Source organism: Capra hircus, chromosome 13 (genome assembly GCF_001704415.2).
Source record: "Capra hircus breed San Clemente chromosome 13, ASM170441v1, whole genome shotgun sequence".
NCBI classification, from domain to species: domain Eukaryota; kingdom Metazoa; phylum Chordata; class Mammalia; order Artiodactyla; family Bovidae; genus Capra; species Capra hircus.
Genome location: NC_030820.1, coordinates 25058837 through 25078008, shown reverse-complemented (window position 1 = coordinate 25078008; position 19172 = coordinate 25058837). Strand labels below are relative to the sequence as shown.

Genomic DNA, 19172 nt, shown 5'->3' with positions numbered 1-19172 from the left:
AAAGATGTTGTGACTTCCATTGCAAATGAATTTGGTGTAGGCAGAGGAAGATTACCTAAACGCCAAATAAATACCTGAAATTTCCAAAACTCTACACCATTTTCTGTGTAGCTTTGACCTTTGGCATTACCAGTTGGTAAATACAAAATTGGATCCATTTATGAGTAGGCCCAAAGTGCATTGAATTGGGGTTGGGCATTTCCCCTCTGGCCAGTCAAGAAAGTATTCTTCAGTTATTTCTGAGGGTCCCCAAATGGGTCCTCACGTGTGTCTATAGACCAGTCTGTCAGCCACAGTTGGCACAGTGCATCCGCCTCCTCCCTGGCCAGCCCCCACTCCATCTGCCTGAGAAGCCTCTTGCTAGCATCGTTAAGGAAGCCTTCCCTAGTGGGCTTTATTATGAGAGAGCCAGCCCCTGGGTCTCCAGGCTGGACCAGGTTTCTCGCAGAGGCTGGGGCTCCAGGCAATTCTGAGCCTACCGTGCTTCAGACCTATCACCCCTGTAAGGAGAGCAGTTCAGTCCTCCAACACTGGGGCTCAAATGTAAACCAGCGAGCCAGACAGGGAACAGAGACCACATCACACTCCAGCCTCCTCTTCCCTCCCCGCCACGTCTGTGTCAGTCAAACTTCCTCTGTTCCGCCCCTGACAAAACAAAGGCCCTTGTGCTCATCAGGCAAAGACAGCAAACATTTGATGGGGCAGAGGGGGAGAAGAGTAGGTATTTCATGTGTTAGCAGTATCTGGATGCAAAACCCAGATAACCCAGGTGCCCTGTTCCATAGTTGCTAGAGCTCATTAGCCCACATCATGTGGACTTTGTGACCTTCAGGACATAGAGGTCATCAGGTCTGAAGCCTCAGTTGAATGTCTCATTGAATTGTTCTTGGATCATCCAGAAAAAGCTGAGGGCGAAAGCCGCCCTCCCGGAGTGATCTGGCATTCTCCTTGGCAGTCTAGAATAAGGTACCCTCCTGGATCTTCTATATTCCCCATCTTTCGAGAAGGCACAACCTCTTCTGCATCAGGCACAGCTGTGGACTTCTTCCTCCTCCCACTCCTCCTCCAGGCTTCCGCTGACAGATCGGTCCAGCAGAGTCTCATTTCCTTTGGTGTCCTGGACCTTCCTTTCCACTGCGATTATAAAAACATTTATTAGAGAATAATTTATTCCTCAGGCCCATTAATGGAGTCCAGATTCCGTTTGTCTTATATGGACAGACAGATGTGCAGTGTTTTCTGCTACTTTTCGATGAGCAATGCTGTTTACACAGAATTTTCTCAAGACCACCCAACTCAGTTCGCATGTCATCTTCAGCAACTTCCAAGCCCTGGCTTCCAGAGGAAAAGAAAAAATTTAATAAGTCAGTGCCCCACCCAGTTTTGAAGACATGACTTCATACTGAAGGAATCTGCAAGCCTGCACTGCCAATCAACATGCCTACATCAAATAAACCATCTCTTCTTATTCTGAAGAAGGGAAGGTGGCTCTAGAAGCATTCTGCTCTCTGACCTCCTCACATGGCTCATGGCTCATTTAGGTACCTGGAGCAGTTGGAAGCCAAGACCATAAATCTAAAACATAATAATAGTAGATGAAACACTTAATAGTTGGACCTCCCCAAGTCTTCCACTTTCTGTAGGTTTCACATAAATTGCCTTTCTCCTCAGCTTTGGATTATATCTAAAGATACTGCTAATGATTTTTTACACATAGAAAGTTTGCTGGATTTTTATGGTATTTGCATAAATTGGCCTTTTTTTTTTTTTTTGCTCATTCCTTGAACTCTGAAATAAGTAAGGCGGTTTGCAGTATCTGTGTTTTTGAGATAAGTAAATGAGAAATCAGGTGAGTTTGCCAAGGTGTCCCAGTGAGTAATCCGTAAAGGCAATCGTTCTGGTTGATCATAATCATTTATTTTCTTTTGAACAATCATGTTTAATCTGGAACCATTTCCTATTTTTAAATTTGGTTGTGTTGAGTTTCATAGACATGCCATTACATTATAGATGGATATGAAATACATTATGTTACTTTATTATTTACCGAGATGTAAGAATATATCAATGCCTTTTATTTGTAAGCCCTGTCTGAATTTTAGGCAGTGATTTGTACAGGAAATGTGAACCAGGAAGCAATATTCTGGGTTTCTTCTGTAAACACTGATGAATTTTAGTCATATGAATGACTGGGAATGTTACTCACATAAAGTACAGTAGAACTTGACAGAGTGGAAAAAATGACTGGAATAAAGGTTAAGATCCCTGGCACTAGGCCTGGATCTATCATTAACTCAATTTTTAAAAATCCACATCCTTTCCTTATTTAGATAATAAGAGGAAAATCCAATTCAGTACATATTTATCAGTGGCTTACTGTGGGTGAGGTATTTTACATATGACTTTTTTTTTAATTTTTGGCTGCACGGAGTGTTCGTTTCAGGGCATGGGCTTAGTTGCCCTGCAGCATTTAGGATCTTAGGTCCAGGGTCAGACCCCCATCCCCTGCATTGAAAGGTGGATTCCAACCACTGGCCACCAGTGGTTAAGAAGTCCTTACACATGACGATATTTAATTTAAACCTCACATCCAAATGGGTAGGTGTTAAATTTTCCTATTTTATAGAAGAGAGGACCAACATCAGGGGGCAAAAGAAGGGGGCAAGGTGGGGTCATGTTCCTTTCTGCATACAAAGCCCCAGTTGGTGTTAAGGAACCTGTAAAGATGAAAGGGATAGAGTCCCTCTCAGCATGCTTTCAAAATAGCAGAAGTGAACAGATGCACAGCCAGTGAGCAGAGAGGTACCACCTAACGAGAAAGAAGCAAGCACTGCTTGAAATGGTGCTGAAGGCCAGGAAAGCCCATCAGAAGGACCAATTGATTCTGGCTATTGGTGGGGGTCTGGGGGTTGGTGAGGGTCAGGTGACGACTTATCATGCGAGTAGATTTTAATTTGTATATCTACATTTTTTACAAGCAGAGATGTGGCAGAAAGACATTCTGGGTGGAGGAAGCATCAGTAAGACACAGTAGTGACTTGGTCAGCAGGTTGGTATGGGCAGAGCACAGACCCAGGCAACTCAGTGTGTCCCCTCTGGACCTGCTCCATCCTTGTCGCCCAGGAGCTTGTTGGAAATGCAGACTGTCAGGTCCCATTGCAGAGGAGATCACAGTCTGCACAGATGATTCATGTGCAGAAGGGGTAAAGGGTCAAGTCACACAGAAAGGCAGCTTCTGATCAGACCCAAGAGAGAAGTATAGGACTTATGGGTTAGATGGAGCAAGACAGAGGGTCAGTCCCTGCTCTGTCTCCAGCTCCCTCACTTTTCAGCTGTGGGACCTTTGGCAACGTTTGTTGTTACTGTTGTTTAGTCACTAAGTCGACTCTTTGTGACCTCATGGACTGTAACCCGCCAGGCTCCTCTGTCCGTGGGATTTCCCAGGCAAGAATACTGGAGTGGGTTGCCATTTCCTTCTCCAGGGGATCTTCCTGACCCAGGGATCGAACCCGGGTCTCCTGCATTGGCAGGCAGATTCTTTACCGCTGAGCCACCTGGGAAGCTTTCGGCAAAGTTATTTAAATGTTTTTTTAAGTTACCTGTTGCCTCAAGATTTTTTTTAATGGACTTTATTTTTTTAGAGCAATTTCAGGTTCACAGCAAAATCTAGGGGAAAGGACAAAGAATTCCCGTATACCCACTGCCCTCACACACCCTCATCCTCCCCCATTATCAACATCTCTGACCAGATTGGTACCTGTGTTACAGCTGATGAACCTACATTGATTCATCATTACCCAAAGTCCATAGTTTACAGTAGGGTTCATTCTTGGTGTTGTACATTCTAATGGGTTGTTTCCATGTCTTGGCTATTATGGATAGTGCTGCTATTAACATTGGGTTATAGGTCTCTTTTTGGATTAGAGTTTCATCTGAATATATGCCCAGGGGTGGGATTGCTGGATCAGATGGTAATTCTATTTTTTTTTTTTTTTTTCCTGAGGAACTTCTATACTGCTCCACAGTGGCTAGGGTGTGAATTTTGGTATGGACCCAAGTGTTCAACTCTGTGGGTAAATAACAAGGAGCATGATTGCTGGATCATGTCTTACAGGATTTTGTTTGAACTCATGTAAGCAGTGGCCTTAGCATTATAGCACCTAGCATTCAGTAAGTGGTTCTCAAAGTCAGCCTTGCCCCTTATATGTATGGGGTTCAGGGCAAGAGAACAAATGGAGATTCACCTGTCATATGCCGGAATAGTTAAGGTTTTGACACTTTATAGATTTGTCCATGGCCAGGCTCATGTTTCCAGCCAGATCACCTGCACTGGAGGCCATAGGAGTGGTGCTCGTCCCAGCAGTGGGCAAGCCTGGGCAGAGCCAAGTGCCTTCTGGGCAGGGTGGGGCACCAGCTGGGCCCAGAACCTGGGTGGTGACCAAGCCTGCCTGAACCCCGCATGGGACTGGCAAGGTTAAGCTCTCCAGGGGGTTGGGGCAGCTGGATTCTTCATACCTCTCTTTGCTAACTCAGATGCCCCCAAAGACCCTATCCCTGAGCACAGAGGTGGGAGGGAACACAGTTATCCGGGGACTCCAGTCTCTGAGGCACCTGCTTTGGATGACTGAGGGCAGCCAGCTTAAAAACAGACCAACCCCTCTTTGCCTGGTTTCCCAAGGTAGGCCACTGCCACCTTCCCTACAACAATTTAACTTGACCCTGCAAGGGTGGGGGGTGAGGCACACGGCCCATTTCAGCACACATTTCCCTGTTGCATAGTTCCCATTAGCTCAAACTGTCCCAGAGTTTCCCCCAAAACTGCCTTTTAAGACCAAAAAGAAAACAAATGTCTTTGTGTTTTGGTATTTGTGACATGCAAGACTTCTCTTGCCTGACTCTAAGGATGGCCCAGCCCAATGCAGTGACAAAATGAGACTCCTTTTCGTAGGCATGGGCAACTGCAAAAATATTTTGAGCTGAGAAGTCACACAAGGAAGCAGAACCTTGTGGTCCCAGAGTACACCCGGGTGGGAACAAGGTAGATTCAGTCTAATGCCAGAAAGCAGTGTGTGTTCTGGAGGTCTGCTCAGCTCAGGGTGTCCTAGCAGTCCTCCCCCTCCGCCTTTCGTGTTTACCATCCCAGCCCCTGGCAATCTTAAAATGGGTCTGTAAGAGCTGGTTTAAGATTTCTTTAGTGTTGAACAACAGTTTCCATTTGAATTCTTTTATTTAGAATTATAGTTATAAATCTTCCTTGGGTTATCTAGGGGAAAAAAACTGTGTGGCGAAAATGACCTTTCAAGAGATACTTAGGACTTCCCTGGTAGTCCAGTGATTAAGAATCTGCCCTGCAATGCAGGGAACGCTGGTTCAATTCCTAGTGGGGGAACTAAGATCCTACGTGCTGAGGAGCAACTGAGTCCATGCTCTGCAACTAAAGAGTCCTCCTGCCTCAACGGAAGAGCCACATGGCACAGGAGAGATCTTGGGTGCAGCAACTGAGACCTAATGCAACCAAATAAAATTTTTTTTTAAAGAAATGATGAAGTTTATAAGAAAAAAAGAAAGAAAAGTTACCACTGGGATATGGTCATCCACATTTGAACACGTAGATTTTACTGAAGCCCTTTGGGGTCACTGACATGCGTCAAGGGCTCAATTTGTTTTTTCCTTCTGATTCATAATTTAAAAACATGATTTAAACCAAAGCAACAAATCCATACCAGGTTTCAAAACAGAAGGCTTTGAAAGGTTTCAAAAAGAAGGCTTCAAGGTTTCAGAGTCCATGTAAAGCAATGTCACTGAATCTGTTTTTAAACTTAGTTTCCTCCTTTCTGGGGCCTTTTATAACTAAATTGAAGTGAAGGTCCACTTTCCTCCTTTTCCCTCCCTTTTTCCTTTTTCTTGGTGACCCTTCATTATTCCTGCCAGCCTATAGCTTCTTCTTCTTATTGTGGTTGCTTCTTCTGACCCAAAATTGCTTTCTTTCTCTTAAAGAAAAGAGCCTTTCTCTGTTGGGTAGGGATTACTCTTAGCTAGCCAGTACCTCTCATGGAGAATGGGTGGCATGGAATACCGGTCACAATAGAGCAATAGATCATTGTCATTAAACAGAAAGCCATTTTGTCTTCGAATATAGTCTCAACCGTGCTTGCAAAAGCTACACACCAAATTTAGAAAATGCAAAATGTGCGTGTCCCTTCAACTGAGCTAAATTGTACATGCTGATACATACATATTTTTTTCCTGGTTAAATGCTAGTTTGGCTTTAAAATACATCCTTAACTCATCATGAAATGAATGACTGATCTTCATAATTCCTGATGCATCTTAATAATTCCTGTTTTCTTATTTTTCATGTTCAGAATTCACATGGATTTTTGCATTTATATTTTTTTCAAAGTATTGACAAGGCTCTTTGGAAACCAGTGTAATAGAATAGTAGTAATAAGAGTAAAGAAATAGTTTTTTATGGGTGGGAATCACTCAGACATCACAGAGGATGGTCTGTATTCTTTCAGTCTTAGCATTTTCCAGGTTGCTCAAGTCAGCTTCCTTTGTGTCCACTTTTAATCGAACTTTACAGATATTTTCCCAAGTGTTTGTTTATTTGTATTTTTTTTTTCTCTCTGTCTCCATTGGGCAATAAGCTCCTTCTAGTTCCTGGACAGCTGGAAGAAGAACTTAGAGCAAGGGAAACCAAGTGCTGCCTGAGAACACTTAGTATTGTAATGTGGGTAGTGGAAGGAGTATTAAAAATATAGCAAACACATGTATGCAGATACTTCAGTGTCGCTCAACAAACACTGGATGCCACAATGCGTCAGCCAGAGGGGGTGTAATTAGGATGAAAATCAGGCTGTTTGTGCTGAAGTTTTCATGCCACTGGCAGTTGCTGCATTCTCAGAAAATTCTAGTTGGACATGACCTGTTGACATTTAGAGAGTGTTATCAGACACAGATCAAGTCCAGAGGACTCCAGGAAAGCTTCCTGGAAGAGATCATGCCTGAACTGAGTCTTGAGAAAAGAGTAAGAATTACTCCCTTGAAGAAAGACAGAGAGAGGAGACAGGAGCAGCCACCAGCTAAGACGTGGGGGAAGAAGCAGTCCATCATGTGCTGGGGACGCCTAGGATCTCATGCAGCACGGTGAGGCATGGTGATGTGTCGTGAGTAAGTTGTCACTAATCATATTTATCAATATTTGCACATATTGAGTTCTCCTGTAAATCGGTATGAAATCTTAGTCAAGGTTCTGCTGTTGACAAGTAGTGTAAATCTATTTTAAATTACCTTAAGCTAAGATGGTGAATCAAAGGGAAGAACTGGAGCAGCTCATGATCCCCAAGCAAAACTGCAGCCCGGGTTGGGAAAATTATCAGAAGCCCGGCCATCCAGTCTCCTATTCTACAGGTCGTCACCTGCCATCTTGTGAAGCAATTTCAAGGTTAACTCTCTGCTCTATTGACTGTAAACGGCTCCTACAAAGAATAGGTGAGAGGTGATAAGGACAAAAGAGGATCCGAGCATAATTTCCAGGTGGCTTCTGTCCATTGGGAGAAAGATGAAAACAGCAGAGTGGAGTGATGTGGGTAATTATATCCACAAAATGGTCCACTCTAAAGATTCAGACACCACCGCTTGGGAGCTGGGGGATCACTGAGAAACCCTAAAGGAACATACAGTGGAGCTTGTTTTTAACCAAGACTGTAGCCCTGATGCACAGTTGCCATAGGACAGGAGTCCTCCTTAACCACACACCTCATGGGTAGCCGTCAGCCTCAGAAACCTTTTCCCCAAAGCACGAGACATTCATGTATCGATGATGGACTCAATGAACTGTGCAAAGAATCATCACGAGGTCCAAGCTGAGAAACTTGGGTAGACATGCAAGTTTCTTAGACTAAAAGTAGATGATGATCCTGGGGTAAGCGAAGGCTTTAGGAACTGCTTCTTGTTACACACCAGGACTCAGTGCTCAATTCATATTAATTCATTTACTCCTCCCAATAATGCTAGGAGGTAGGAACTATTAACATTGATTGACATTCTCTTTTTAATGATGAGGACACTAGAGTACTGAAAGGTTAAGTCGCTTCCTCGAGGTTGGACAGCTCATAGAAGGTGGGGCTGGGACTGGAACCCAGGCAGTCTGGTCCCCAAGGGCATGTAGGGACCCCCCCAGCTGCCTGTTTACCAGTTGCCATGTTTTCCTTTCTCACAGCTCATCCCCATATTGTAAAAATGAGGTTCTAAACAAAAATGACCTCAGAAACAGATGGATATTTAAATGAGCAAGAACCAAAAAGATGGCAAGACTGTTTAAAAGGAAGCAAAAATATTGACACAAGAGTTTTCAAACTTTTTGGTTCCCACCATCTTACCTTGAGGGAAGATTCCCTGGAGGAGGGCATGGCAACGCACTCTAGTATTCTTGCCTGGAGAATTTCATGGGCAGAGGAACCTGGGGGGCTACAGTTCATGGGGTCACACAAAGTTGGAAATGATTGAAGTGACTTGGCACTTCTTACCTTGAACCCAGTTAATACAACAGAGATAAGTGGAGTTTCTCTGGGTGAAGCAAAGGGCAGACATACAAGCCACTGCCCTGTGACCTCCACTTTGACCCTAGGTGGCTTAAAGGACTCAGGGACCGAGTTAAGGGTCATGTCCTATATCCACCACTGGTTGAAAAGTAAACACTGAGCTGATTCATCTCTCCTTGTTATCTGACTTTGTACCACATGTTGGAGTTTTTAAAAAATTTTTCAACACTGCAACATTTTCATTAGAAGCTCTCCACTTTGACCATTAAAACTTCTTATAATGAACTGTTTGTGTTTTTGGAAAAATATTTCCTTACTTATTTTGTTATTTTTGGCTGTGCTGGGCCTTTGTTGCCGCACGCGGGCTTTCTGTAGTTGCGGTGAGCAAGGGCTACTTTCGAGTTGCGGTGTGCAGGCTTCTCACTGCCGTGGCTTCTCCTGTTGCAAAGAGCGGGCTCTAGAGCCCAGGCTCAGTAGTTTCGATACACGGACTTATTTGCCCAGCAACATGTGGAATCCCCCCAGACGAGGGATAGAACGTGTATCCCCTGCATTGACGGCAGATTCTCAACCACTGATCACCAGAGAAGTGCTATAACGAACTGTTTTGGTTAGGGGTTGGCCTGTATTTTATATAGTGTCGTTGACCTTACTGAGCACAGGAGAATAGCTGAGAGGAAGGATAAGGCTGAAAAGAAGAGGGAAAAAAGCAAAGTTAAGGCATCTGTGGAGGCTGAGAATGTTGAGAAAGTCTGTGCGTGTATGGATTCTGAAGCAAGTCTGTCTGACTTTGGAAATGAGTGGCTGAGAGAGTGATTCTTTTGTTTATTTGTTTTCTTTACTCGTCCCCTTCCCGTTCCTCAAAAGGAATTCAGGATATTTATTCTTACTTGGCTTTGTTTTTTCCTGAACATTATCTAAACAGTCCAAATTCTCTTTTGTACGAGCAGTCACTATACATGCTGAGCTCTTTTTTGTACCTGGAGACCAGGTCACCAGAACTAGTAATTTCCAACATGTTTCTATCTGAGGATGCCTGGACTAAATGTTGGAGACTTCCTTTGCTCTTTATCGTTTGTTTTAATGTCTTTAATTGGAGTATAATTGCTTTACAATGTTGTGTTAATTTCTCCTGTACAGCAGCGTGAATCAGCTATATGTATACATATATCCCCTCCCTCTTGAGCCTCCCGCCCACCCTTCCTTTGCCATTTAAATAAATCCGCACAACCATTACCAGCATTTCTACCAAGGTGTGTATTTCTCCTAGCCATTTCAGCTTATTATATATTTTACTTCCTTAGTACAACCAGGACCCAGTTCTTCTCCATGGTACTCTCAAAGATGCACTGTTATTTCTACCTTCTAGGAATGTTGTCGGGGATGGGGGTTGTTAACACAAGAATAATGCCAAGCCAGACAATCCTAGAACTGAACTGGTTCCCCTCACTTACTAGTAGTGCCTTTTTTGGACAAGCTACTCAAACTCTTACTGCCTCCAGTTCCTCATTTGTAAATTGGGGATTAAATAATACCTATTCTGAGCTCTACTGAACCTTAGCAAAATAGATAAATTCATTCACATACGAACTTCGAGCATACAGAAAAAAGACAAAGAACCACCCAACTCATGAGGCTTGTATAACTTGCTTTAAAAATCCACAGAGGCAGCAAAAGAAAGGAAAGTACAGGCCAGTCTTATGAAGATCAGATGAACAATCCCAAGTAAAATATCTTCAAATCAAAATCAATGATGTTAAAAAAAAAAAAGGATACATCAATCCTAGGAGTATAAGGATGTTTGTGAACCACTGTGCAGAGTGATTGCATCAGTGACTCTAATTAAATGGCTTCCCTGTGTCTATGTACTTCGTTCTGTTACTTAATGATTGCTTCTCGGATTAATGCTGGGCTTGTTCGCGTGACTTGCTTTGCTAATGGGACCGTAAAAACTTGACTCAAGCAGAGGTGTTTGAAAAAAACAACAAAAAAAAAACAAAACAGCAAAAGACCAGTGGATTCTGGATAGTCTTTGATTTTCTCCTTTGGCTATCAATTCCCATAAGAAGAAAATTATTGGTTTTATCTAACTTATGGGGCACTTTCAAACATTTCAAGCATTGTCACCACTCCTTTGCAGTTAGGAATAAATGCTTTCAGACTGAAAGTAAGAACGTTTTAAGGTCATTTTTTTTTTTCTCTTGAGCAGTAAGGTGAAAAACAAAATGCTGCTTCACTGGTAAAACTATTATATTGGTTGATTGGCTTTTTTCTTTTTTCCTTTCTGATGACCAGTGCCATTACAATGTATCTCTAGGTCTCGACTCTGAGTTGCAAGTGACAGAATCCAATTCAGACTAACCCAAGAAAATTCCTTTAGGGGAATGAACTCCCTCCCCCACAAAAGGCAGGGCCTTCTTGCCAGAATAAGGGAGAAAAGCACTGAACTGGCCAAAACAACAGCAGTAACCAAAGATACTTCCTGGTTCAGCACATCGTATGTCTATTCCCTCTCTTGGCGTCTTCTCACTTAGCTTATCATTCGGACGAAGGGACTGCAGTGTCACCGCAGTCTTGCTTGATCATGAAGCCAGTTGCCTATAGGATGTCCCCTTCAGTTCCTCTAATGCATCTTTGCAAGGAAGCCAGAAAACAAGTTGCTTGCCTTCTTTTAACCTGTTCTGCCCCCTTGTTATTCTATTGTGATATTTACTAAGAAACAACTCATATTTTATTATGTGTGTGTGTGAGAAAGAGAGAGAGGTTTAATTGAGGCAGAATGATGTCCCAAATATAAATACTGTAAAAAGGAATGCTTATAATCTCTAATAGGACTTAAGTGAAAAGTCTCTTTTTTAAAACTGAAGTACAGTTGATTTACAATGTTGTGTTAGTTTCTGGTGTACAGCAAAGTGATTCAGCTATATGTGTGCATATACGCGCATGTGTCTGTTGGTTGCTCAGTTGTGTCTGACTCATTGTGACCCCATAGACTGTAACCTGCCAGGCTTCTCTGTCCAGGATTCTCCAGCCAAGAATACTGGAATGGGTAGCCATTCCCTTCTCCAGGGGATCCTCCCAACCCAGGAATCAAACCCAGGTCTCCTGCATTGCAAGCAGGTTTTTTACCATCTGAGCCACAAGGGAAGCCTATATGTATATAATATATATATAATATATATATAATATATATATAAAATATTCTTTTCAGAGTCTTTTCCATTATAGGTTATTACAAGGTATTGTGAAAAGTCTTCTAAACGGGATTCTAGTCTCATATTCCTGAATTCCAGAAAGTTTCTGAGGCTTCATCATCCTTGTCTCACAATCTAAGTGTAATATTTCTTGATCTGTGGCCTTTTAGAATTGCCCTTGATACAGATAAGGGATTGGACCCACGTTGGTAGTGAGGAGAGGGGGTCTCTAACCTCTGTGGGAACCACAGTCTAATTGTTCCCCACTGCGGGGCTGTTGGCACAGCTGACAAATGCTAGGCCCCCTCCTTAGCTCCCCCCTCCATAGCCCCAACCACCCCAGGGAAGTCCAGGAGCATGACTGTCTTCTCCAATTCCATCTGCCACAGAATAGGCTCAGGCACCTTCCATGGTTTTATTTTGTTCCAAAATTAGATTTGCTTGTCCTCTCCCCACTTCCTCCATCCCCTCTCCACACAGGCTCGGCTATCAGCCATTAGGATGCTTTGTCTCAAGCGTGGTGGCAGGAGACTGGCTCTTGGTAACCATAGGCAACCATGAATCAGGACCAGCTATTTGTGCTATATTTGCAAGGCACAATCCAGCTCCTGGCTGGGTAGATGAGGAAACGTGCTTTACAGCTTTTCTTCTATAGTAAAATATTATCTCCCCCTTTCTGTTTAGAATGACCAGTCCATGGACGAGATGCAGATCATTGGAGGCGATGATCTTTCGACTCTGGCTGGAAAGGTTTGTTCATGTGATTCTGCTTTGTGCCCACTGAGGCCTGGGTGTTGCAGGGAAATCAGTAACCTCCATTTCAGGTCAGCGCTGCAGTCCATTTCAGACACTCTCCTGGGTTTGCTAATTCATGCAAATGAATGTGTGGATCCTTTTAATGATTCCTCCTTTTATAAAACACTCCTTTTATCATGCTTCCAAGGCTTGACTCAGACCAAATCTTTGGTCTCCAAGCTTCCTTCCAATCTTATCTCAGACAACCTCACATTACAAAACCCCCTTAGCACTCCTTCTTCTCCTTCCCATTTTTTCTTCCTACTCACACTTTCAGGTACCTCGTGAGAGGGAATTCTTTTCCTTTATTTGTCTGGTTTTCACCCTTCATCTCCTGGGCACCAAAGTAAGGCATTTAAACATGTTTGTTGACATGTTTAAAATTTAGGCAGGGAATTTAAAAGAAGAATATCTGAAGACTTTTTCATTTTTCAACACTTTGCCTCCCCCCCCAACTGCTGTCCCCCCTTAAAAAAATGTATCCCATGAGATTTTGAGGCAGGCACCTCCAATGTTAACTTGGAGATCCAAATCTGCCAAAGCTTAATAATTACATAATTAATAATTACATAATTACTCTTTGGATTCTAACATAAATCCATGCATAGGGAAGGAAGGGTGTTGCATCAAGCAGATGGTCTTTGTGCAAGTGATCTGAAATGCAAGTTTTGCCTTGAATGAAAGCAACACAGAATTTGTTTTTGTTCAGCTCTGCTGACATTATCTTGTATTCGTTATCCCTGAGCAACTTAAGCTTTCTAAGTGAAACAAAGCAGTCTGTTACACAAGCTTCATCTCGTATCTGCAGTTGTTACTGGTTTGCAGTGCCCACCTGGGGAAGGGATAGCAGCCATATTTAATAAAAATGTGTGTAATAACATGAGGAACATTGAAGAGCCACAAGGACTAACTGCGGAACAGCTTCCTTCCCCTCTTCAGAAGATAGCTTAGCATCTGAATGTTAAATTGCTACCTAGTAGTAAACTGTGTCCTACAGAAACTGGAATTCACTTGTTGGTGTTAATGTATGTATCACGAAGCCGCCATTTGATGTTACTACATCACTGCATAATACAACATCCTGGAAAGATTAAAAAAAAATCAAAAGCTATTTCCAGAAATTCATAACTTTCAACCACCCTGGGGTTGTCTTTAAATGATGTCATTGTAGTACTTTGTTGTATGACGTTGCCTTGTAAGTTTATCACACAGGAGAAATAGTGAATCTGTCAAAGTGGCAACTCTAAAAAGAAAATTGCACAGAAAAAGTGCAGTGTTTCTCTCCTGCCTTTTAAAATCATCTTGTATTTTGTTTTAAAGTCATTTTTCCTCTTATGTGAGCACTGGATAGTCCCTTCCTTTAGGAGGTAGAGAGAGGATAACAGTTATAATTTTTGCAAAAAAGACTGAGAAGAGATTGAAGAAAGGGAAGTTTCTTCCTGGGGGTGGAGTGAGCAGGAAGGGGTGATAAGGCTGTGCCTCGGTTTCCCCTTCTGCAATTACTGCAAAGACCATCCCCTCATGAGAAAATAGACATCGTGGAAGTTCAGGTTAGGAGAAACGGCAAACCAGCCAAACAGTAAGTCTGAGCAGAGGTTGGCTTCAGTTTTTTGCTAGCACGATGAATGATTCGTCCAGGTTACCAGGTACTGTTACGTGATATCTTTCCAGTCACTGTGTGTGCAGAGATATATGCATTCAAATTCATGTCAAGTAGAACCCCCTGGGCTTCTTGGGTAAATATTTCTAAGATGTATCAACATCGATTAGCCAGGTTCTCAACTGTCATGACAGCTTAAGATACTGCAGTTCAGGGTTCCTGGGCTCACATCAGAAGTCAATGTTTAATGAACCAGTGTAGACCACAGTCTGTTCTCTCAAATGCATCTTGAATCTCTCCATGTCTCTCCATCTCCATGGTAACATTCCAGGTCTAGACCTTGCTGCTCAAAGTGTGTTCTAGGGCAGGCGTCAGATAAACTTTCCAGGTCAGGGCAGGTAGTAAATATTTTTTCAGTTTTGTGGCCCATACAGTCTTCTGTTGCAGCTATTTCACGTTGCCGTCATAGCACAAAAGCGGCTATTTGCAGTAGATGAAATGTAAACAAATGGACACCACTGTGTTTCAATAAAATTTTATTTACCAAAAAACAAGCAGCAGGCCAGACTTGGTCAATCAGCCATAGTTTGCTGACCTTTGCTCTAGGAACCAGCAAGGTCAGCAACTCCTGGAGACTTATTGAAAATGTGGTACCTCAGATCCCACCCCAGATCTGCTGAATTAAGTCTTCATGTTAACAAGGTTCCCTGATGATTCTATGTGCATTAAAGTTTGAGAAGACTGGTCTCTAAGGCGAGACAACCTCTATCCCTTTTCTGGGCAGCTGTGAGTCTCCCTGAACTTCTGCCTTCGCTTAACTGTTGTTAAGATGCTCAGTTGTGTCCGACTCTCTGCGACCCCATGGACTGTAGCACACCAGGCTTCCTTGTCCTTCGCCATTTCCTGGACCTTGCTCAAACTCATGTCCATTGAGTCAACGATGCCATCCAACCATCTCATTCTCTGTCGTCCTCTTCTTCTGCCTTCAGTCTTTCCCAACATCAGGGTCTTTTCAAATGAGTTTGCTCTTCACATCAGGTGGCCAAAATATTAGAGCTTCAGCTTCAGCATCAGTCCTTCCAATGAACATTCAGGATTGATTTCCTTTAGGATTGACTGGTTTGATTTCCTTGCAGTCTATGGCACTCTCAAGTTTTTTCCAACACCACAGTTCAAAAGCATCTACTTAACTATTGCCACCCCTCAAACCAGTCTCCAAGAAGCAAAGGGATTTTCTTAAAATACAAATTGGATCCCATCACTTGCCTACTGAAAACCTTTCAGCAGCCTTTCAATTAGGGTTGTAAGACTTAGTTTAAAAAAAAAAAAGCAAGATGCCAAGTTAAATTTGAATTTCAAATAAACAATGAATAAATTTTCAGTATAAGTATGTCCCATGCAGTATTTGGAACACACTTGAACTAAAATGTTGTTCTTTATCTGAAATTCAAATGTATCTGGATGTTCTATATTGTGCCTGGCAACCCAGTGCTCTGAGATTATAATCCAGACTCCTTATCACAGCCTAGAAGACCCCGATGATCTGGCCCTGTCTCCTTCCCGACGTCATGGCACACCGTTCACCACCTCCTCTCTGGCCAACACCACAGCGGCTAAGCTCCTTCCTGCCAAGACCCTGGACAAGCTGTGACCTCTGCCTGGAATTCATTTTCCTCCCAACCTTCAGATTTCAGCCTAAAGACTTTTGTCTCAGAGAGAGGCCTTCCCTGAGTCTCTAAAATGAGCATTAACTCCTCCCCTCTAAGCCCCTGTCCCCGTATTCTCCATTAGCCTCTGTATCAGCACCTTCTTTCCACTGAAGCCCTTTCCATAATTTCTGGTGTTTATTTGGGGCTTATTTTTCATTTGCCTATTTCCCCACCAGGATGTGGAAGGAGTGGAGGAGTGAAAAAAAAAATTCACTTAACTTTCCTTCTCCTTAAAAGAATAAAGACTTTCTTATGGCTTGCCCTCCCTTACCCCTTCTTTAGCTTTTCAGAAATAGGCTATCCATTAGGAATTTGAGAAAAGTATAAAAACAAATTTCAGGAATTTCCCTGGCGGCCCAGTGGTTAAGCCTGCGCTTCTGCCGCAGGGGGTGTGGGTTCGATCATTGGTTGGGGAATTAGGGTCCCCCATGCTGTGCAGTGCTGCCAGGAAAAAAATAAACTTCAGAAGCCCTCTAGCATCTTCCCATCATGTAGAATTTATACCAGCTGGGAAAAAACTTGAAAGGCACATAACAATGGGCAGGCCCTTTTTTAAATGGTGGTAGACGAAAGCCTGAAACTGCAATAAATATCTGCCTGGGATGGAAGTGTGTTGGATGAATATCTGCATTGGAAGGGTTGGTCCAGGTCATCATCTAACTGCTCCCTTCTCATAGAGGAATCACATGATTTCTCATAGAGGAATCACATGATTTCTCATAGAGGAATCACATGATTTCTCATAGAGGAATCACATGATTTCTCATAGAGGAATCACATAGTTTCTCATAGAGTAATCACATGATTTCTCAGTTAAAAATTCACACTGAAGCTACATTTATCGTTATATTACTGCTCTGCCATGAACTTGTTCTTGCGTTCTCTTTTTTAATACTCGGCATCCAGGGAAGAACATTTTAGAGGGTAGGGGGCCTTTCCATACGATACTTTTCCTTGAGCTTAAAGAAATCCAAAGAAAGAATAATTTCTTAGGATTGTAATTGTCTTAGAAGAAGGTGAGGTTTTATTTGGAACCAGAAGGTCAGGCAATAGCACAGAAGAGGGAGAGAGAATAGCATGTGGAATCAGGGAGGAAGAGAAGAAAACAGCAGAGCCAGAGAACAGGAGTGGCCCCATGTGACTGAAGGAAATTCATCAAAAAATAGCAAAATAAAAATTTAAAGAACTGAAATTGGATTTGCTTTATAGAATATATCGGGGACTTCCTTGGCAGTCCAGCAGTTAAGACGCCTCACTTTCACTGCATGGGATGCAGGTTTGATCCCTGGTTGGGGAGCTAAGATCCCATATGCCACACAGTGTAGCTAAAAAAGCAAAAAGCCAAAAAAAAAAAAAAGAATATGTTGACTAATGAGTGTAACTTGCTCAGAAAAGCAAAGAGGAGCCACCAAAGTTGTTGAGCTGAGGTGACATTGAGAAGCTGTGTTTTAGGGAAATCACCTGACAGGAGGGCAGAGTTAACTGAAAGAAGAGAGAGACTCCAGGGAGAGAAACCAGTGAGGAGATGGTGTGGTTTGAGCACTTGAACTTTCAGGAGTGAAGCGGAGTGAAGCAGAAGGAATAGCCCTCTCTGAAGGAGCAGTGATTCCTGAAGGAGGGAAGGGTAGAAAATCACCTGTCTAATTTCCCATGCATTAGAAACCCCATAGATTTACTGTGTCACTTAAGTCCTCTACTGCTGCTGCTGCTAAGTCACTTCGGTTGTGTCTGACTCTGTGTGACCCCATAGACGACAGCCCACCAGGCTTCCCCGTCCCTGGGACTCTCCAGGCAAGAACACTGGAGTGGGCTGCCATTTCCTTCCCCAATGCATAAAAGTGAAAAGTGAAAGGGAAGTCGCTCAGTCGTGTCTGACTCTTCACGACCCCATGGACTGCAGCCTACCAGGCTTCTCCGTCCATGGGATTTTCCAGGTAAGAGTACTGGAGTGGGGTGCCAAAGTCCTCTGTAGATGATCAAGTTAAAATATTTAGGAAACGGAGACCCTAGACAGCCCACATTCTCCTTTCGTTTCTGGGCTTCTTTTATTACCTCTTCTTCCTTCCTGCCTTCCTCTCTCTCTCTCTCCATCCTTCCTTCTTTCCCTCCTTCCTTCCTTGCCTCTTTCTTTTTTAAAAGCAAAAGGAAGAAAGCTCCCCAGAAAGGCTGGCTGAATCATGGTTCTAAATAGGTCATGGCTGCTGAATAAAGAGAGCCCACAATGATTCATTTCAATGGCTCCTTCAGCTCAGCATTAAAAGCGTTTCGTTTGGGGTGTTTAAGCAGCCTGCACAACACGCTCTCTGGCTGATTTTTTTTTCAAAGTTGATTTAATCCTCAGTTCAGTTCAGCTGCTCAGTCATGTCCGACTCTTTGCGACCCCATGAATTGCAGCATGCCAGGCCTCCCTGTCCATCACCAACTCCTGGAGTTCACTCAGACTCACGTCCATCGAGTCAGTGATACCATCCAGCCATCTCATCCTCTGTCGTCCCCTTCTCCTCCTGCCTCCAATCCCTCCCAGCATCAGAGTCTTTTCCAATGAGTCAACTCTTCGTATGAGGTGGCCAAAGTACTGCAGTTTCAGCTTTAGCATCAGTCCTTCCAGTGAACACCCAAGACTGATCTCCTTTGGGATGGACTGGTTGGATCTCCTTGCAGTCCAGGGGACTCTCAAGAGTCTTCTCCAACATCACAGTTCAAAAGCATCAATTCCTTGGCACTCAGCTTTCTTCACAGTCCAACTCTCACATCCATACATAACCACTGGAAAAACCACAGCCTTGACTAGACAGACCTTTGTTGGCAAAGTAATGTCTCTGCTTTTGAATATGCTGTCTAGGTTGGTCATAACTTTCCTTCCAAGGAGTAAGCGTCTTTTAATTTCATGGCTGCAATCACCATCTGCAGTGACTTTGGAGCCCCCCAAAATAAGTCTGACACTGTTTGCACTGTTTCCCCATCTATTTCCCATGAAGTGATGGGACCAGATGCCATGATCTTCGTTTTCTGAATGTTGAGCTTTAAGCCAACTTTTGCACTCTCTTTCACTTTCATCAAGAGGCTTTTTAGTTCCTCCTCACTTTCTGCCATAAGGGTGATGTCATCCGCATAGCTGAGGTTATTGGTATTTCTCCTGGCAATCTTGATTCCAGCTTGTGTTTCTTCCAGTCCAGCATTTCTCATGATGTACTCTGCATATAAGTTAAATAAGCAGGGTGACAATATACAGCCTTGACCTACTCCTTTTCCTATTTGGAACCAGTCTGTTGTTCCATGTCCAGTTCTAACTGTTGCTTCCTGACCTGCATACAGATTTCTCAAGAGG

The 19172-nt window shown here is 43.2% G+C and overlaps 1 protein-coding gene across 3 annotated transcripts in view; it reads left to right on the top strand.

Annotated features, from left to right (window-relative positions):
* Positions 1-19172, top strand: part of PRTFDC1 (phosphoribosyl transferase domain containing 1) — a 100875-nt gene that overhangs the window by 65316 nt on the left and 16387 nt on the right. For all 3 annotated transcript variants that reach the window (XM_018057109.1, XM_018057107.1, XM_018057108.1), the window contains exon 4: positions 12425-12490. In XM_018057109.1, coding sequence (XP_017912598.1) covers positions 12425-12490 — 66 coding nt within the window. The remainder of the gene's footprint in view (positions 1-12424; positions 12491-19172) is intronic.